General features: G+C 32.4%; 2 protein-coding genes across 12 annotated transcripts in view; one reads left to right on the top strand and one right to left on the bottom strand.

The window, feature by feature from the left end:
• LOC140060207 (uncharacterized) overlaps positions 1 to 868 on the bottom strand; it is a 54,995-nt gene extending 54,127 nt beyond the window's left edge. For all 5 annotated transcript variants that reach the window (XM_072106320.1, XM_072106321.1, XM_072106323.1 and 2 more), the window contains exon 1: positions 396 to 868. In XM_072106320.1, the coding sequence (XP_071962421.1) occupies positions 396 to 529 (134 nt within the window). In that variant the 5' untranslated portion in view covers positions 530 to 868. The remainder of the gene's footprint in view (positions 1 to 395) is intronic.
• Positions 869 to 4,518: 3,650 nt separating this feature from the next.
• Positions 4,519 to 20,912, top strand: part of LOC140060065 (serine/threonine/tyrosine-interacting protein-like) — a 31,118-nt gene continuing 14,724 nt past the window's right edge. For 2 of the 7 annotated variants that reach the window (XR_011847276.1, XM_072106120.1), the window contains exons 1-8: positions 4,519 to 4,584; positions 5,150 to 5,280; positions 6,144 to 6,176; positions 8,048 to 8,101; positions 9,096 to 9,193; positions 17,785 to 17,861; positions 19,217 to 19,262; positions 19,700 to 19,772. Coding sequence is in view for 5 of the 7 variants with exons in the window: in XM_072106120.1 (XP_071962221.1) it covers positions 17,837 to 17,861; positions 19,217 to 19,262; positions 19,700 to 19,772 (144 nt within the window). In the remaining 2 variants the exon portion in view is untranslated. Of the gene's footprint in view, positions 4,585 to 5,149; positions 5,281 to 6,143; positions 6,177 to 8,047; positions 8,102 to 9,095; positions 9,194 to 10,677; positions 11,924 to 15,103; positions 15,222 to 17,784; positions 17,862 to 19,211; positions 19,263 to 19,699; positions 19,773 to 20,912 lie in introns of those variants that run through there. The other 5 variants (XR_011847275.1, XM_072106122.1, XM_072106119.1 and 2 more) reach the window with 4 other exon arrangements.

Here is a 20,912-nt window from a genome sequence, read left to right as displayed (position 1 = left end):
AGGACGTAACGCAACGCAAGTGAGTTGACCAATCACAAGCGATGAATTATTCGAACTGCCGCTTGGTCAACACGCTTACGTTGCGTGTACGTCCTTGCGTTGCGTTCTAGTGTGAACCAAGCTTTAACGTAAAACGTTATTTTTAATCGCCACCAAACAACACTTTTTTTCAATATTGGCAATAGACCACTGCACGGCTGCAATAAATCTATTGTTTGTATATTTTCTGAAACAAAATTTAATATGAAATTGAAATCAGCTTTAATAGCCTATTGAACCGTCTTTACCCCAGAAATGCTCGTGCCCCTTACCGTCAAATTATATTTTATTTATTTATATAGAAAAAGGTTAAAAACAAATCTGTCTAATTCTATTATATACCTACTAAAGCTTACCTCACTGTCGTTGTTCTCGTGTATATTGGTGAAAAGTCGTACCTTGTTCGCTGTGACGTAACAGTCAATATATTCACCATCGTGTAAACAGACAGTATAAAAAGTTTAAATCGGCAAGATGTGTAAAATGCCATCTTCAATGAAATATGTATGAGACGCCGAAATGAATGACACGGTCGTTATTTTTTGTGTAAAGTATTTAAGAACACACAGATGCTATGGTTAACGCGTTAACGATACACATGCGTTACTTAAAAATTATAGTTGTCCGGCCGGCGATGTTGTAGAAAACTTAAAAGTCAAATATCAAATAGTTGATCAGAATACTACTCTAACGGCAAATTGATGAAAAAATTACACAATACTCAAGCGGATGTCTTTCAGACCGTGGATGGTCCATCAATGTCGTTAGAAACTTTTTTCAGTAGTTATAGTCCTATGATCACGTGAAATACTAACTGTTAGCTGTTGTATCTGGTGTGTGAGTGAGCTTGAAGTACTTGGACGAGACGTTTTGCAGGTGAATATGACGTCATCGATATGACACGGTCTGTGATTCGATTTACTCCAAGGTCAGTCGACGTCATTTAGTATACGACTATCACTTTATGATTACGATCACTATATGAAGCTGAAAAAAACATAAACATTATCTTTGGAAGTATTTGATGCTTCCCGGAATAACAATGTTTGCATATTTGACAATGTGACGTTTCTTGTTTCGTCACACAACACACTTTTTTGCAAATGTCAAAAAGTATACTAGTCGCTATAAATCTCTTCATCCATGTCTATGGTGTTTTTTTTTTAATAAATGGGAGAAAATGTAGAAAGATGAAGGTTGCGTTGAGAGTCGGAATCCCGGTCGGAATTTCAACGATGAATCCCAAATTACAAAAGGGACTGATGGGTCTTAGAAATTGAGCCGCTAAATTATGCGTCCGTGACAGGGAACGTGAATCTATTAATGTTCTGACTTCAGATTTAACAAAGTACTGTATGGTCAAACTGGCTTAGTAAACGATGTTCGTCTGTCCACTGGAGTTTGGCTTCTTAATAGGCCTACTAACTACTACTATATGTATGTCTGAAACCTAGCATTTTCCAGAACTCAACCCCTTCATGGCCTTTGAAATTGAAAAAAAAACTTATAATATTTCCTTCAACAATAATACAGCCAAGAAATGTAACGCGTTTTACGATTCTTGGGCAGCCGGATGCGTTAATCAAATTTGTTTCCGATTATGGATACAGGTTTATAACATGTCACGTATAATCCTACTCAGGTTCAAGACCTCTAGGTAAATTGATCGTTCTAGAATTGGAATTTAGTAACGTTCCTGCCTGGTTCACATAATTGCCTTCTGTGGACTAAATACGTGTGCTTATTTTTGCTGTGTGAAGTAAACCTATACGTCATTGGTGTTTGGTTCAGCCTCGAGAAATACTTCTCATGGGCCATGTGTAAACAGACGGTTAACTAGTTGTATATTGCGCGTATACATCGCGCTTATTTTGCTGTGTGTGAAGTGAACCAATACGTAACTAAAAATATACTCTTTGGTGTTTGGTTCAGCATGGAGAAATACTTCTCATGGATGGGCCATGTGTAAACAGACGGTTAACTAGTTGTATATTGCGCGTATAAATCGTGCTTATTTTGCTGTGTGTGAAGTGAACCTTACCTAACATATACTCTTTGGTGTGTGTTTCAGCATGGAGAAATACTTTGGCCATGTGTAAACAGAAGGTTAACTAGTTGTATTGCGTGTATAAACGAGTGCTTAAGTTTTGCTGTGTGAACATGCATTAAGTATAGCTAAACTATGAAAGGTGACATCTTAATAAAGGAAATTAACGTGATTACATTTAAGTGAAGAACGATAATTCGATTAATGTGTCATTTAACCGTAAACTACCTTGTCCCTTCTCACGTCAAAATAAATACAGAAGTAGCTGTCTGGAGGGGAAGGGACTGAATCTCTTATTCTAGATTCGGCAAACTAAAATATCTGAACTTATAGTAATATCACGTTCAGAAAATGAAAAATAAAATAAGCAAAAGTATACAAGTAACAAAGTTGTTCTCATTGTGATATGAACACGTAAAGCTTGGTTCCCACTAGGACGCAACGCAAGGACGTAAGAGCAACGCAAGCGAGTTGACCAATGACAAGCGACATTGCGAATAATTACTCACTTACGTTGCGTTACGTCCTTGTGTTGCGTCTCTAGTAGGAACCAAGCATTAGAGAGTTTTAAAAAGGTGTACCGTGGTATATTTAATTTATTTAAATAAAAATTCATTTTTTCATGGTAGACTCAAATTAAATACAAACTGCAAATAGAGCCTTTATACTACTTTCAGTAAAGGTGACTCGAAGTTGATTAAATAGAGCACAAAATCAGGAATCAATTTCACACGAGCTGGGGCCTATAGTTCTTTTTGTGTAAACTATTGCTAATGCTTGGTTCCCACTAGCGACGCAACACAAGGACGTAACGCAACGCAAGTGAATTGACCAATCACAAGCGATGGCTTATCCGCTTGTGATTGCTAAAGCTTGGTTCCCACTAGAACGTAACGCAAGGACGTAAACGCAACGTAAGCGTTTTAACCAATGACAAGCGAAGTTATAGACAGTTTTTAATGGTTTAACTTGAACCTAATTTGTTCAATGTAACGATATTATCATTCAATTACAATAAATTGTTAGGCCTTCAGCATATATGTCAACGACGTTCATGTTGCGTCAAAATTGGACCATGACATGAACAATCATGAACTCGTTTCATGGAAATACTTTTCTTTTAATCTCAGCCTACAATATCAAACTTTATGTGACAAAAAATATGATGTGCCCATATATGGACATGATGATGTCATATCACTACCATATTCAAAATATCACTTCCATATATTTGGGCACACCACACTTTTTTTGTCAAACTAGTTTGATAGTGTAGAGAGAGATTTAGATTAATTATGCATCATATTGGTTAACGCAGTAGAGCGTATCTGTGATGTGCCCATATATGGACATTATGATGTCATATCACTACTATATTTGGGAATATCACTACCATATTTAGGCACACACTTTTAACGCAGTAGAGCGTATCTGCACATACTATAATGATACTATTACGTATTAGGACGCAATGCAAGGGACGTAAGCACAAATTTACCAATCAGGACGGATCCATTGCTTGTGATTGGTCAACTTACTTGCATTGCGCGTACGTTCTTACATTGATTCCTAGTGGGAACTATTCTTAACCAATTGGTTTCCTGCCTTCCTTTTTACTTTGCGACTACACCAAATTATGAAATTAGGGTAGTCAGTAGTGCAGTAAAAATTAAAGTTTAACTTAAGTTCGGGCATGAGGGCGCTGTTTTATAACTTCAATGTTACTGTATATCAATTATCGAACATACACCAATAAAAGGTACTTTGGCTATAAACTTAGTTACTAATTGATTTCTATATGTGTGTGTATATAGGCCTAGGGTAATTATCTACAACAATATTATCTTATATTATTGCAAGTGGTTATATTTGGTAATAATTATTATTATATTATTATATTTAATTATAATAATGCAGAATAACTTTTGTGATTATTTCGAATTAATATTTTCGCTATTTTAGAAAAAGTCAATACTACATAATATAAATATATAATATTATTATTATTATTGTTTATTATTTTTAACTTAGCAACAAGTCGCTATGATGATGTTACGCGATTATTATACGCATTTCCGATATGCTCTTCCGTTACGCGCACGCAATTACTACACACGCCAAGAAGTACGCACATACGCAGATCGGATCACAGAAAAATACAAAGTACACGTCACATAGACGACTGAGAAGACTGAGCTAACCTGCCACTAAATTCGTCAAATTATTAGTGTTTTAATTAATTCACATACATTTGTGTGTAAGAAAAAATTCTTGAATACAGTTAAATTACAGCATTAATATTATTGAAAATAATACAGGCTAGAGGAAGGATCGGATGGCACGATTTCATACAATATTTTGACAGATCAAATTGGACTAAAGATGTTTGGAAATCCTGGCAACCCTGACAAAAATAGAAATACAGCAGACGATGAAAGTATAATTAGGCCTAGGCCTAGCCCTATTTTAAAAACAAATATAATGTCTTATATTTAAAGGTATTTTTAAGTGTGCTATTGTCAGCTAAGTAATTAAGCAACCGTTTTTATTCATGGCTCCTAAACAGACCTATTTGTTCAAAACTTGTTTCAGATAACGTTATGTAGGCTAGGCCCGGGATATCAGATAATCGTTTGGTCTTTGTTTTCTTTCCACACGCGTGGTGGTGGGGTACAGTTGCTGATCGTTTAGATGCGAACGAGCCTCCTAGGCTAGAGGCCTAAGCCTGTTTGTATTGTACAAACAACTCAACCCATACAATTGATTGACTTCTAACATTAAAACAATGAAATGCAATTATTTACATTGGGCGTCACAAAAATTATTGATATAATTTTTTTATTTTATAATTTTAAAACTCTTGTTACTAGTTAGACCTACACAGTATGCTATACTTTACATAGTAACATAGGCTATATACAGCAGGGAGTTATTGTTTTCAACCCCCTGGTTACAGTAATTTAGCTTAAATTTAATATTTTTAGAAAAAGAACAGCAGGCAGATTCGAAAGCTTGGGCACAAATAAGACACCACATGTTTTTGTTTTTTTCATGTCTCTCTAGGCTGAATGTGAAATGATATATTTGGAAAATGATCTCAGATAATCACTGAAATGGACTACTTTTATACAGCAAATCTGTCTATATCATCATCACCAGAATATCCTGCCATTCCAGCAGAAACACAATACCAGGTACAGTAGACCAGAACCCTCCACCCTGATACCCGACACCCATGATAGACCCCCAAGGCTAAAAGCTAAAACATTTTTAATAGTCCAGCAATAGTTTTTTACAACTAAATAATTTGCCAGGAATATTGCAAGTTATAAGAACAATGCCTTTCTCCCTTTGGACATCTTTTAATTATTTAATATGTTTACAAATTACAAAATAAACTTAAAATCTGAAGTGTTCAAAATGTCCAAGTCGATTTATTTACGTCTACATTCATAGATTATGATATTGTTTCTAGAAATAAAATGTTTATTTGTAATGGCAATTATCAACAGGTTTGTAGGTATTCCTGTTATTTCCCATTGGACGAAGGAGAGTACAGTACGTGTCAGATTAAAACGTCAACACATATATACGTGTGAAGTGTACTCTAGATACTCATAGGCCGTCTACGCTCGTAGCTATTTTCATACCCGACGCAGACACTGTGTCCCCCTTTAAAATATCTTAATATTTCCATTGATATGTTTTGAAATTTACCTTCCCTATAGTAATATTTAAAATTTTGCCTCAGTCTTAGTAAACTATAAAGGATTAATGATTTTTAATTTAAATTATATTTTTTTTTATATTGTGTCTACATAATAAAGTAGTTATTTACAGTGATTCGTTGGAACCATGAACTCTTTGACAAAACCTTTAGTACTGTGTGATTTTTACAATTTCATTCTGATGATTACCTTGTGCAGTTAAATATACTATATTGTTAAATATAACATATATTTGCATAAATCTCTGTATTAACATGATTGGATTTAAAGGTACATAATTATTTTCTAAACTTGGCAATTTATCAGGGCTCATTATTTTATGTTTTCAGGAATGGGAATATTGTATGAGACGAGAAATGCAGGTATTTACAATCAGTTAATACTAATGTCTAATAATAACATCCCCTACAATGTTGTCAACAATTATGAATCATCCCTACTTATTGAGCATAAATATGTCATGAAAATAACAATTTAATTGTTGTATGAATATATTGAATTTAAAAGTTAGGTTGTCTTTCTGCCCAACATATTAAATGGATTTAAAAAATCTTCCTGTAATTTGGTTTTCTTCTCAGCATTTTTAAATTTTTTGTCATGTTTGTCACACCATACACACATTTTTTCATTTGTAATATTTACTTGCAGTAGAACCTCTATTAAGGGACACCTTGGGACCAAAAGAAAGTGTTCCCATAATAGGTGTGTTCCTTATATAGGTGTGTTCCTTATATAGGTGTGTTCCCATAATAGGTGTGTTCCCATAATAGGTGTGTTCCTTATATAGGTGTGTTCCTTATATAGGTGTGTTCCCATAATAATAGGTGTGTTCCTTATATAGGTGTGTTCCTTATATAGGTGTGTTCCTTATATAGGGGTGTTCCTTATATAGGTGTGTTCCCATAATAGGTGTGTTCCTTATATAGGTGTGTTCCTTATATAGGTGTGTTCCCATAATAATAGATGTGTTCCTTATATAGGTGTGTTCCCATAATAGGTGTGTTCCTTATATAGGTGGGTTCCCATAATAGGTGTGTTCCTTATATAGGTGTGTTCCCATAATAGGTGTGTTCCTTATATAGGTGGGTTCCCATAATAGGTGTGTTCCTTATATAGGTGTGTTCCCATAATAGGTGTGTTCCTTATATAGGTGTGTTCCTTATATAGGTGTGTTCCTTATATAGGTGTGTTCCTTATATAGGTGTGTTCCTTATATAGGGGTGTTCCTTATATAGGTGTGTTCCTTATATAGGTGTGTTCCTTATATAGGTGTGTTCCCATAATAATAGATGTGTTCCTTATATAGGTGTGTTCCTTATATAGGGGTGTTCCTTATATAGGTGTGTTCCCATAATAGGTGTGTTCCTTATATAGGTGTGTTCCTTATATAGGTGTGTTCCCATAATAATAGATGTGTTCCTTATATAGGTGTGTTCCCATAATAGGTGTGTTCCTTATATAGGTGGGTTCCCATAATAGGTGTGTTCCTTATATAGGTGTGTTCCCATAATAGGTGTGTTCCTTATATAGGTGGGTTCCCATAATAGGTGTGTTCCTTATATAGGTGTGTTCCCATAATAGGTGTGTTCCTTATATATGTGTGTTCCTTATATAGGGGTGTTCCTTATATAGGTGTGTTCCCATAATAGGTGTGTTCCTTATATAGGTGTGTTCCCATAATAGGTGTGTTCCTTATATAGGTGTGTTCCTTATATATGTGTGTTCCTTATATAGGGGTGTTCCTTATATAGGTGTGTTCCCATAATAGGTGTGTTCCTTATATAGGGGTGTGTTAATTTAAAACAAGTATGTTCCCTTGTTCCCTAATGGGGTGGTGTCCCCTGAATAGAGGTTCTACAGTATTTATTCAAATTAGAATATAATGTTTAATAATTTAATTACTGGCCTGTATCAGAATGGTTAAACTATAAATACATGCTGCTTTGTTTCTACTTACCTTGATAAACATAAATTGGCCATTGTCTATCAAAATTAGAAATACTGTATGAGTAAATCAACGAACTCCACCATTAGTAGTGGACTGTTCCACTTACCAATGGGGAATTTCTGAAGGGACGGCAGTTAGCGCTTTGTTATTTACTGGATGCTGTCACAACTGGTTTTATATGTGAAATCCTGACACCAAGCAAACATCTTAATTTAAAATTGTTATGAGACCTGTCAACACTTTACTCCTTGTTGCATTCTTTAGATTTTGCTTCTTTTTTTTCAGGAGATCCTACCGAATGTATTTCTTGGGCCCTATGCAGCTGCCACTAAGAGCAAGGTGATATTAAGATAATTTAATAATAAGATTAGTTGTAATAATATGTGATGCACGCAAGGAATAAACTTAACAGCACACTTTACAATCAGTGGAACAAAATCTGGAACAAAATTAAATTATTCCTTTAATAATGTCATGAAAGTATTAATATTTCCTAAGTATAATATCAAAGTATGTTAAGCAAATGATAATAATGTTTAACTTAATTTATGGAATTGACAGAATGATTCAGCGTTTTGTCAAGAAACTCAATAGTACTACATAACAACCAACATAATTTAATAAAAATTTAATGTGATACAGTGTGTCGTCGTTGACAACTGTTTCATTTTATCATTCATTCACCTTTGTTACATATTATAAACAGATATTAAACTGATACACTACTAGATATCATGTATAAAAAGATAACATTCCTTTGTCACTACCATATATCCTTGGGTATAATCCCACTTTGGGTCTAATCCCACCCCTACTATATGTCTGATTTCACAAACAGGTATATCCCCGGGTATAAAAATAATAGTTTATTCTTATATAACGCATATAAGCAAGCCTGTTGGATCATACTTCCATAATAATGCAGCTAGTAAACAGCACAAAGTTGTGTCCCAATATTGACTTTTTGTCTGCATGTATCTTTCTAGTCAGTTCAGATGAGTTTTTACAAGAAATGCTTAACAATCATTTTTTTTCAAGAATCGGGTATAGTCCCACCCCGCAAAGTCGGCACAATTTCGTGTTCTAGGGGGTGTGATTATACCAGAGGATATATGGTATTATCATGAGGGTGTTACTAGGAATTTGTAATATATATTGGACTACTAGTACTAAAAAAAAACCTCGTACAAATAAAAAATAGTTACTCTGTTTAACACAAAATTTCTTATTCCACATACTTTATAAAATTCACTTGTACAGTGCTGCGCTAAAAATATAGCTTATGAGTCTATATTATTTTCATTAGAAATCAATTTTTGTATTTTTTTATCAGCATATGCAGTTATGTCAGTTTGGTATTTCTCATATCATATGCATCCGACACCAGACAGAAGCTAACTATGTCAAGCCAAATTTTCCAGATCAATTTCGGTAAAGTATGGCAAGACAAGTTGTCATTTATTCGAAAATAGAGATTAGTTTTAAAAAAAGTTTAAAAAAAGACAAACTAAATCTATTAATAGATTATTTTTTAATATATGATAACAATTTTGATAGACTCAGTTTATTATTAGATATATCTTAGATGGTTTACCCTACCTTTTATATATAATGCCTTATCAAAAAAATTCACTTTAAGGAAATGGTCAATTTTAGCCCTGTTACCCTTCTGTCAATAGCCAATTTTAATCCTTCTACTTTTTCTTCTTTTCTTGTAAATCTATTTTTTGTGTCCATTATTTTCAATTTAAAAGGAAATTATTAATTTTAGCGAAACTGCTTTATATCTGTCAACATTGGACATCAGTGTCGCATCTGTTTTTTCGATTACCTCATCATCGGCCTGATTAAATAATCATCGTACATACCAAAAACAATCCAATTACCCTATTTTATAAATCTGCCGTGCTTCAGTTTTTAGCGAGAGACGTACCAATTAAGTATGTTGTATATTGGTCAGGCTGTGTCCTTGGGATGTCTATCCTGCCCTATAATAGCTGTGGGTACCATGTGGTACGAGAAGGCTTGGGCTTAGACTTCTAAGCTCTAGTAAATTACTCCAGAATTACCATACAGTTTTGTTTGAGAAAGAAACATTGTTTTATTGACTTATTGGTCCTCTTGTAAGAAATATTTGACCACAAAAAATGTGGTTATCTTTTATTAAATATTTTACATTTCATAAGCTGTGGTTATCTTGTATGATATTTATAATGAACTGTATGTATTTCTGAATGTAGTTCCACTAACTAGTTCAACATCATCATTTATAAGACACCTTCATAAAGGTTTATCGCAAATGGGAATTGGGAGCATAGCACAACCATCATTATATAAATTTGTTATTATATGGTGGCACTATTGCTTCCAAACCCTTCCCATCATGCATTGTGCATTGATGTTCCTCGTGGAATCAAGCATGCTATCATCAAATAATATTTGCGCCATGTTGCTTTTGTATTCTGCTCAATTTAAAAACTTCTTCAGTTTATATTTTGTCAAATGTTAATGCTGCTACCTCTCTGTCATCAATTGCACTACTTGTACATTTTCTGTGTCTTTTTCTTATAGTAATTTAAAATAATTTTGATCGCAATCTTAAGGAAATGATATTGTGTGACTCACCAGCATTGTGTTTCAAATTATTGGCAAGATGATAAAAATTATAAATATTTCAAAATGTTGGTGTGTACTTTTGAAAAAGAAGAAAAAAGTACATTGTGTTACATGCTGTACAAGGGTAAACACCCGTCCCAGGGTGGTAGTGAACGGTTCTGTAGTTTAAAACCTTCCCAGTACATTTCTAGTCATTTTGATGTGTATGGATGCGTGTAATAGCAAACATTTGAATACTGGACAACCATACAAACTATATTTTTCTCTCTAAAAATTTTTTTTTTATTATTATTTTGTAGATAATCTCAAAATTGACCATAACAATTTTCTGTATAGAGTATCACGGTGCTGACGTCACGACAGTGTGTGGTGCTGCGTGGTTGCTAGCGCCACCAAAAATGCGTTCAACCTGCCTGAGTGACTCCAAGGTCACCAATGGATTGGAATAGGCTTATTGAAGTAGTCATTTTAAAATAATAATAATTTTCAATAAAAACAAACTAAAATTTCAAAAGATCACTAAATATTTGTTTTTAATAATCTATTTATTCTTCAACTACAGTTTAAGTTTAAAAAAATCAAGCTAAGATACATAATTTGATAGAAATACAGATCTTTACAGTTTATCAACATACTAGTAGGGCTGAACGAATTTTTTGGTTTGGCTAGCAACCGTGCAGCGCTCTCTATCGTTGTGATGTCACACCTTGATACTCTATTGCCAGTACAAATAACTTAAGCGTGGTTCCCACTAGAGATGCAACGCAAGGACGTGAGTGCGACGCAGGCGAGTTAACCAATGACAAGCAAGTAATCCATCGCGTGTGATTGGTCAATCCAGTTACGTTGCATTACGTCCTTGCGTTGAATCGCTAGTGGGAACCATGCTTAACTCCCAAAAAGGTGTGTACATGTAATTCATTTGTAAACCAATGCTACAGGGATCGAAAAGAAATCACATTGGACTATCATTGTTTTTTAATATTAGCTTGTACTGTATGTATAAAAACATTTTAGAAAAATTGGTTATGAATTTAATATTGAAATCTTTTTAAAGAGTAAACAAAATATATTGTCTGGTAATAATTGGATGGCATAATTTTTAATTAGTGGTGATAACTGGCAGACTGGCCTCATAGTTCATCTCAGTTCAACTTAACTAGCTTACACACTGATCAGGTTCATTGGCAAGTCACACGCACCCCGTTTTGCCTCCAGAAAATGCCTGATAGCTCTTTGCCTTTATTTATTTGGTTAAAAATTAATAATAAAAGGTCTAAAAATGTGATTTTAATCAATTATGTAGTGTAGTCTTGATGTACGTAGGATATTTTGATAGGTATAGTGTCCGCTACTCTCAAACGGCTGCAATTGTTTATATCATTAAATTTGCCCTTGCCAAAGATCTCTATCTTGTTTTAATTGAGACCTGTGTAAGTTTTGGTGAACTGACTGTACAACTCTGGATACCACTTGGGAATTGTAGAGTTTTTTGGTCAGTCTGTACATGATTCTGTTACAATACTATGTAATAGTATACCGTGAAGAACCTTCACAGAAGTTTTTGTTGAAATATGACTGTCGGAAATGTCAGCCTTGGGTTAGTCGCATAGATGCATCAAATGATTATTATATACAAATTAATATTTTCAAGGTGATGGGTGTGTAACAATTTTAGGTTTGGATTACAGTGCCTGAATACATATATATGTTAAAGTGATTGGTTCTGTTTTATAAATGGGTTTCAATTTTCATCAAAAAATGAAATTAAAATTTGACATTTTTGCTCTCACTTGCCAACCACTGCCTGCCCATTAAACTTCCATAGTATCTGAACTAAACCACAATGGCTTAATAAGTATAATACGAAATTATAGACTATTCACATAAAACTAATTATCACACATCTTAGGCAGGTGTTCAAATAAATTTGCATACATATAAATGGTAATATCATGATTAAAATAATACATTTATAAATTAAATTGAGATAATCATGTATTAAATATATGTTGATAGCATTAAATTATTGCTGCATCATACCCTTGGGGTGTTTGGGATTTGATAAGAACCTAGATAAACTTTAGAAGAAAATTAATAAGGCTGAACAAATGTTTGAAAAGTCAATCAAAAATAGAATTAAGTCTGAGAGAATTTTTTTTTCAAATCTAGGCTACGTTGATGACATAATTGAAGGATCTAGTACAATGTCTGTCACCTACCCCTGAGACTTTACTTGTTTTGCAAAAATTTGTTTAATTTCCTAACTTTATCCTGTAATTTGTTTGTTTTTTACCCCCACGCCATCACTATTGACACCACGTTGTCAAAGATCAAGAAATCAACAAATCCTAACCTAGTCAGTAGGATGAATTAAAGTCTCACTTACATGGATAAACTGTAATTGGCTTATATTGATATTCGTTTAACATAGGACACCCCTATTCACATAATCTAGGAGCCCCGCCTTCAATTGGAAACAACCCAACACATTTTTTATTCATTTTTGTTAATATGCCATAACACAATATTTTCTCTAACATCTGAATATTGTCTGCATAAAACACAAGAAGATTTAAATTAATTTTATGTATAATATAAATGGTAAATTAATCAATATTTTGTTTATTTGTCACTGACTATAACAAATGAATTTCCCACTCTTGAGGTGAGTGACCTTCTACATGAAGATTGGCTGATTTTTAAAACTATATATCAAATAACATGCAATCTAAAAACGAAATATTATATATTATGACAAGATCTTAATTAAAAGGAAAAGCAACACCAGACAATATTCTGTATGGTCAAAGGTTTTAAAAATAAATGTCAATTGGTAAAATGTACAGCACATGTCTTTTATTGTATGGCACGCTAAAGGGCGTTGGCTAGGACTCACTATTATTTGGTTTCCTTTATATCTGGGTTGAATTGGGTCAAGTATTAATTAAAGAAAGATTTTGTCATCTTATATAAAACAGTCAATTTTTATATGCTGATGAATATATACAATATGTACACATTTTTATGGAACTTTCTTTTGAATATGATTGCAATGGTTACTTAACAATTCAATTCAATTTATTTCAACAATACACAATAACATACAGGATAATAAATACAATGAAATAATCATGTGGGGGAAGGGTCATAAAAGTCAGAAAGACTTTAAGTTTGATCCACCCCAAGATATAACATTAAATACGAAAAAGAAAAAAATAAAAATAATAAATAAAAGAAAAACAAAGCTACAATTTCTATTTAAACCACTTTATCCAATTTAACTTTCATCATATCTTGAAAGTAAAAAGTTCTTAATACTAATTTAAATTTAGAAGTTGTAGATGCATTTTTAATATCTACATGGATTGAATTTCATAATTTAGCTCCTTGGTATTTAATAGAGTTCTTGATCAAATTGTTTGTACATTTAGGTAAAAGATAATCATTTGCATTGCGTGTATTATTACTAGGAACCACGTTGTACATACTAATAAACTGGTGCATAAAATAGAAATTACAAGAAACGTAAGTAAGTATGAGTAAAGTGGTAAAAGTGTAACTTTGTGGTATGCCTGTGTATGACACGATTCTAGGGCCGTTCAATTTAGGTCAGACACTCACCAGGTTTAGAGGCTATTGGGTATTGCAATGACTGGAGTTGCATTGGGGGGGGGGGGGGGGGTTTATAAAAACTACATTTAAGACCATCTAGTATAATTTATAATCCAAGACTAATTAGGTCATGATAATAGCCTATTAAATGACTCATTTGTCAATATAGTACACTGGCAGTTTCAAGAATGTTCACATTTTATAAAACCGGTATCTCAGTTTAATATCTCTTTAATTTCATCCATAATTTCATCAAGCTGTTTTTACCAGTAGTATATTTTCTTCATCATTAATTTTCTTATTGTAATGACACGAGTATCTTTGATCTTAATGTAATAATGTTTAGTAATAAATGTTACAAATGAAAACCTTGACATTGCGGTGATTACGATACAAGATGACATAATTTGAATCTCATGTTTTCAATTTGTGTGTAAGGTCTCTACGGAAATGAGAAAGTGTCCCAGAAAATCGTCATTAATTATGTTATCACTTAAAATAACAAAAGATGAACTTGAAAAATCATTATTTTCACATGGATCCTTTTATTTTTGAAATAAAATAAAATGTTTGCAAAAAGGGAAACAGTGTTTAGAAGGATGCAATCCATACTGCTACAAAGGATACATGAATATTACAAAACAATTATTTAAAAGCAGAAGAAACGTATCTTTTATAAAATGCTAAAACAAAATGTTCAAAATTCTTTCAAGTCAAAGTTAGGTCTTGTGTCCATTTGGTAGCAGACAAATTTACATCTGCAGTATAAAATGAATGAATCGTTTGGAGCATGTAGTTGACTATAACCAATACATATCATGATTTTCCTTTTTCTTTTTTCTCCTTGATTTTTTTTTCTAGAACTAATTCCCATGCAGTAAAATCCTACTAAAGTACTTCTGAGTTTTAAAACTTGTGATTTACAAATTTTGTCATAGAAGAATCATACTCTTTCCTTTTCATAATAAAGGGCACCTTTTTACTTGTATCTGCCATACCGTCTCATCTTGGTGATGGATTGACACCATGTTGAAAAGATGACTAGTATTTTTAAACATTCAAAAAAAGCATATTGACTATAAAACATTGAAATCATTTGTTTTATTTTAGATACATGGTTTTAAACATTAATGATGTTCAAACAGAAAATATCATTCGATTCTTTCCAGAGATAAGACTTACATTTATGATCATGATTCTTAAAATCAATTTCGCTCCGCTCATTTAAGCAGATACATTCAAGAGACAGAAGCTTTAGGAAACGGTTACCATGCGGTAGCTTATAGTTTACTACAGCTGAAAAAATGGGTATTTGGAAACTAGGATTGGGCATGCTCACACCCTAGAGCACACCTAAGAAAACTATGAAAACATGCTGATAAATATTGAAAAGCATGAAGACGGTAGTTATCGTGAGATGAGCGGCATTTTTTACAAGAAATATTTCTTATTTAAATGTGTTTCCAACTAATCATTTTTAAAAACCCCCACTCATTGACTATTATTATCTAGAACATTTCTTATTCTCACAATTTCAATTGGAAAAGTGAAAATTTAACATTCTACATTTAGAATTGCTGGGATAGTAACATTTGCCAAGTGTTAAATCTTCTAAGGGTGTGGCATAATTAATTTAAAACGCTTTGGAAAATGTAAAATGTAAATTTATAAAGTTATCTTTTTGTGTATTAATCTAGTCATAGTTCGCCACAGGTAATTGTAAAGTTTCACACAGAAGTATGGGATAAGGTATGAACTGTTACTAATCCCATAAATCTTTGACAGCTTAATTAATTAATCCCATATGGTTTTAGACATAGTTTACAATCACATGATAAAACGTTGAACCGTGCCAATCATCGTGGCTGCCGGCCAACACTCCACTCGCCCTCGGGATAGTTCCTTTCACCGTCCCTCGGGATCGATCGTGGACAGCCACTCTTATTATACAGTTTAAACTGTTGTTGTCAACAGTGAAGTTGTTAGTCACTATTGTATCAATTTGTAAGGTTAACTCAATGAAATAACAGTTAAATGTTCACTTATATTCTTTTGATACTTTAACTTTCTGTTATTTATTCGCCGGCTATATTGACCAAGGAAAGTCCAATCTGAAAATTGGCTACAATTGAAAGTTAATTTTTTGCGAACAATTGTCAAAATTTCCAATGACCAGTGTGAACAAGGCTTTAGAAAAAAAACAATAAAGGACAAACAAAAGAAGGCTATGGGCATGCTCAGTAAAAAGAAGTATGTTCGCTACGTCATAAATGAAATCGGAGATAATATGTAGACATTTCGTCTGTCTTTGTTAAGCGTCCACTTTTCTATTAATCATCAAATGAAAAGAACAGGAACACAAAAGATAATATAGTGAATCATTTTCTTTAATATTTGATTCACATTAAAAAAAACATAATGAAAAATTGTATTTGACAGATTCAAAATATCTAAAACTTGGCAAAAAACAAAACACTTTAAATAAAATATTTTCTCTCATTGAGTAAGATTATTATTTAAAGCTATTTATTGTCCCCTGTGAAATATGTATACTTTATATTGTCACTTTTCTGACATATTATTTTAGATTTAATAAATAGTTGTTAAAGACCTTAATAGTGTGGGGTGTTAATATTATTAGAATGGCTAATGTACATTAGGTAGAAGAATTTTATTTGAAATAGGATCAAGTAGATTGAGAATTCTTCAAAGTCCTCCAACTATGGCACTCAGGTGCTTGATAGGTTTGAAGTAGAATCCACATTTAGAAATGTAACAAGTATCCTTAAGTGTGAGATAATAAATATCACATTCATTTCATCACATTCTCAACATAATTGCCCTGTTAGAAGTATGATGTGTGTCATCTATTTTTACTTTATGTAAACTTGCTTCTTGAGGTAACTTGAGTTTTGTCTGTATGTTTACCTTTCTTCACATGAAGCACTTCCTGTCTGTCATGATCCTGTATGTTTAGGGCACAAGTAACAAAGTCAATAACTTTCAAAAAAATCTGACTGTGATATTTCACTGTATAGTCTTTTTTTAAAAGTTTGCTAATTTACCAAATGATATTGTCCCATTCCCTACATTTTTTAGATCGTATAGATATTTTCATTTTTCCTCTTTGTTTGTTTGTTTTATCTTTATACTGGGTGGCCTCTTCAGTCAAAGACTGATCTCCCAGAGGGCCCAGTTGGTGATCAGTGGCTGTGATGTACTAATACACTGGGGTAACCCCCTACTCGTCTCGAAAGATGTACTAGGTTCTTTAAAGTGCACACGAGCAAGTTGTGTACACTGGACCTACGGTTTATAGTCCTTATCCGAGAAGACTCGTTCTACCACCAGAACCATGGAGTGAGTGAGCCTCGAACCCCTGCCGATGTTATGGCTACGTGATTACGGTTCCACTGTCTTAACCGCTCGGCCACTCACTCACCGTAAATCATTCTGTAATTCAGCCACTTTTCAATCGATCATTAAAAGAAATGGATGACTCCTAAACTTTTCTGCAAAAATACAAAACAGTTAATTTTAACCAAACACTCATTGTCTGACAGAAAATTTAAGTATTTTTTGCGTTAGTAGGTTTTTCAGGTAAATGATTTTTTTTGTTTTTCGATCCAGTATTTTCAAAGTGAATTACTATTAAAATGACATATTCAACAACAAATTTAAAAACAATTAAATTTCAGGGGGACAATAATGATATCTTTAAAGTAATCTTACACAACATTTACTGATTATACTATAAATGTTAGAAAATTATTTATTTTACATCTTTTCAGGTAAAAGAATTCATTGATGTTTGTTTGAGTGGCAATGGCAAGTGCTTAGTTCATGGTAATGCTGGTATTTCAAGAAGGTATCAGTATTGTAATATACTTTCTCTTCTTTTTCAAAAATAAAAGTTTCTAATAAATAACTAATGCTGTTAATAATCTAAATAATTTTAAGACTTCTGCCATTGCAGTGGAGCTAACTAACCCAAACTTAACTAAACTAACTATTACTTGTACTTGTTGTCTATAACTAACTAAACTAAATTAACTTACTTACTAACTAAACCAAACTAGACCAAACCAAACTAAACTAACTAATATAACCAAACTAAACTTAACTAACTAAACTAAACCAAACTTATCCAAACTAAACCAAGCTAAACTAAAATAAACTAAACTAACTAACTAAACTAAACTAAACTAAACTAAACTAAACTAAACTAAACTAAACTAAACTAACTAACTAACTAAACTAACTAACTAACTAAACCAAACTAAACTAACTAACTAAACCAAACTAAACTAAACTAAACTAAACTAAACTAAACTAAACTAAACTAAACTAAACTAAACTAAACTAAACTAACTAACTAACTAACCCAAACTTAACTAAACTAACTATTACTTGTACTTGTTGTAGTCAAAGCAAGCAGATATTGTTGTGTATAATATAACATGAATTTTCAGCCTTAATACTGATATTTGTATGTTTTTATACAGTATACCAAATTGAATAAATATTGTAGAGTGTAGTTAGTTGAACAGAAGGAGTCGTCTGAATTATTGAACCTATCTTCTTTAGTACCCCACTGGAAATCAATTCATTAGCATTTGTATGGGTTAACCAAATACAAAACTGACTTTTTCTGTTAGAATGTTCATAATGAATAACAAACTGTGAAGGAAAAAGATAAATGTTAGCCTTTCTCAAGAGCAATCTAAAAGGATATATATTATTACTGATTAAGTTATTGCATTATTTACGTTTAATTGATTTATTGAATAGGAAGCTCAATACATTAAATAATAATAGGAAATGTTCCTTTAAACACAAATCATTAAAAATTAGTAGTAATGTATAAAAAATAATATATATTTTTGTAGCTAAGTATGGAACAGTATAGGTTAAAAATGGAAGTGTTGGTATGTCTATTTTCTTCACCATATGGGATGTTTTATCTCAGTGACCGCTTTGAGCAGGCCGTATTACTGTATGTCCCTTTCTCATCAAGTCAAGTAAAGTAATTTTATCACCCATGTGTACAGTATAAATAGGTGAACAGAACTAACTGTCTGAATGCTAAATGCACCTGGTTCAGAGGGTGTTACCAGTCACAGATGCTGCAAAAACTGACGATAGTTTTGCCAGATTTGTTAGTCTCATGGACATTATTTATTTTTTTTATTATTGAAAGTGCTCTTCTTGTTTTCAGTGCAGCTTTGGTAATAGCATACATAATGGAGACTTATGGACTTGCTTACAGGTATTTTAAAATTTAAACCTAACTTTATTGATTGATTAGAATTTTTTGATAACTTTTATTATTGATTATTTATCAATCAATTACAATTTATGGATTAATTTTATTGAAAAAAAAAAATTTAATTTCTTGCATTATTATTATATCGATCAATTACAATTGTTATTGATTACTTATATTATTGATAATTTATTAATGGCAATTATTGATTACTTATATTATTGATAATTTATTAATTACAATTATTGATTACTTATATTATTGATAATTTATTAATTACAATTATTGATTACTTATATTATTGATAATTTATTAATGGCAATTATTGATTACTTATATTATTACATAAAGAAAAAAATTGCATTTTTTTGGTGGTAATTTTATTTAATGTACTTTTATTTTTAATTGTATTACTGATTTTTTTTTATTACGGTATGCAGAAAGGCATTTAAAATTGTCCAACAGAAGAGGTTTTGCATCAATCCAAATGAAGGATTTCAACAGCAATTAGTCGTAAGTAATTTATATTTTCATCAATATCTTAAGTAAATTATAAAAGGCAGTTTTTTTACAGGATAAGTTTGTAGCCATGTTGTTTTTGTTAAAGAATTTTAAGCTTTAGTTTTAACCCTAGTCATCAGTCACAAGCATAGTGGTTTAGAAGTACAGTTCCAGACTAGGGATCTCCAGAGCATCTGTTCAAGTCTCAGACCTAGAACAACTTGTAGATTGCTTTTCATCACTGTACACTGTATCTACAGTGCATTATTTTGTATTGTTAAGAATCCAAGTTGCATATGTACAATGTAACCCTATTGTACAGCTGCAGTTTAAAATCTGTAAATATAATTAGGAAAACATTTTACTAATTTGATTTTGTTTTATCATAATTGTTAACATGACTCAGAGTATTTATAGAAATGATTTTATTTAAATATTCTTCTGGGATATTGTATATCAGGTGGCCAGGAACATCTGCTATGTAGTCTGAATCAAAATCTGAATCTTTTACTGTTAGCAGACTACTTTCCACAAACAGCATGTAAAGTAGGACTGAAATGAAGTTTATAGCTACTGTACTATACATTAAATGTATATATTGATGGTGTAGACAGGGCCCAAACTTGTCTTAATTTTCTACACAACTAGTAACGATTTGATGCCCTAGAGTGGGGTCCTAACTAACCCCAAAACACCACATTTTGAGTAACATACTAGATCCCAAAGCACAGTAGCTTAAAACCTTCCCAGTAGGTCATTCTGATATCTAATGTGTATGCATACATGGGTTAGAATTCACCATGGTGGATGCTAAAGCTCTGTCTACACTATCAAAAAAAGTGTGATGTGCCCAAATATGGTAGTGATATTCCCAATAGTAGTGATATGACATCATCACCATATATGGACATCACAATTTTTTGTCACATAAAGTTTGCTAGTGTAAACAGAGCTTAACACACACATACTTCATCTCCCTCTTATAATATAGAAATGATTGGGATACTTACTTACTTAATGCCATTCTGCCGTATTTAGTCCACTGACTTTACCCGCTAGGCCGCTCTGCTTACTTCTGAAGTTTTTCCAAAGTATTCTGTCAGAAGCTATGTTCTGTATTTTCTGTAGGTCTGTTGCAGTTTTGAATTTTGT

Source organism: Antedon mediterranea, chromosome 10 (assembly GCF_964355755.1).
Source record: "Antedon mediterranea chromosome 10, ecAntMedi1.1, whole genome shotgun sequence".
NCBI lineage: Eukaryota > Metazoa > Echinodermata > Crinoidea > Comatulida > Antedonidae > Antedon > Antedon mediterranea.
The sequence above is the reverse complement of the archived record's forward strand: the minus strand, read 5'-3'. Positions and strand labels throughout refer to the sequence as shown.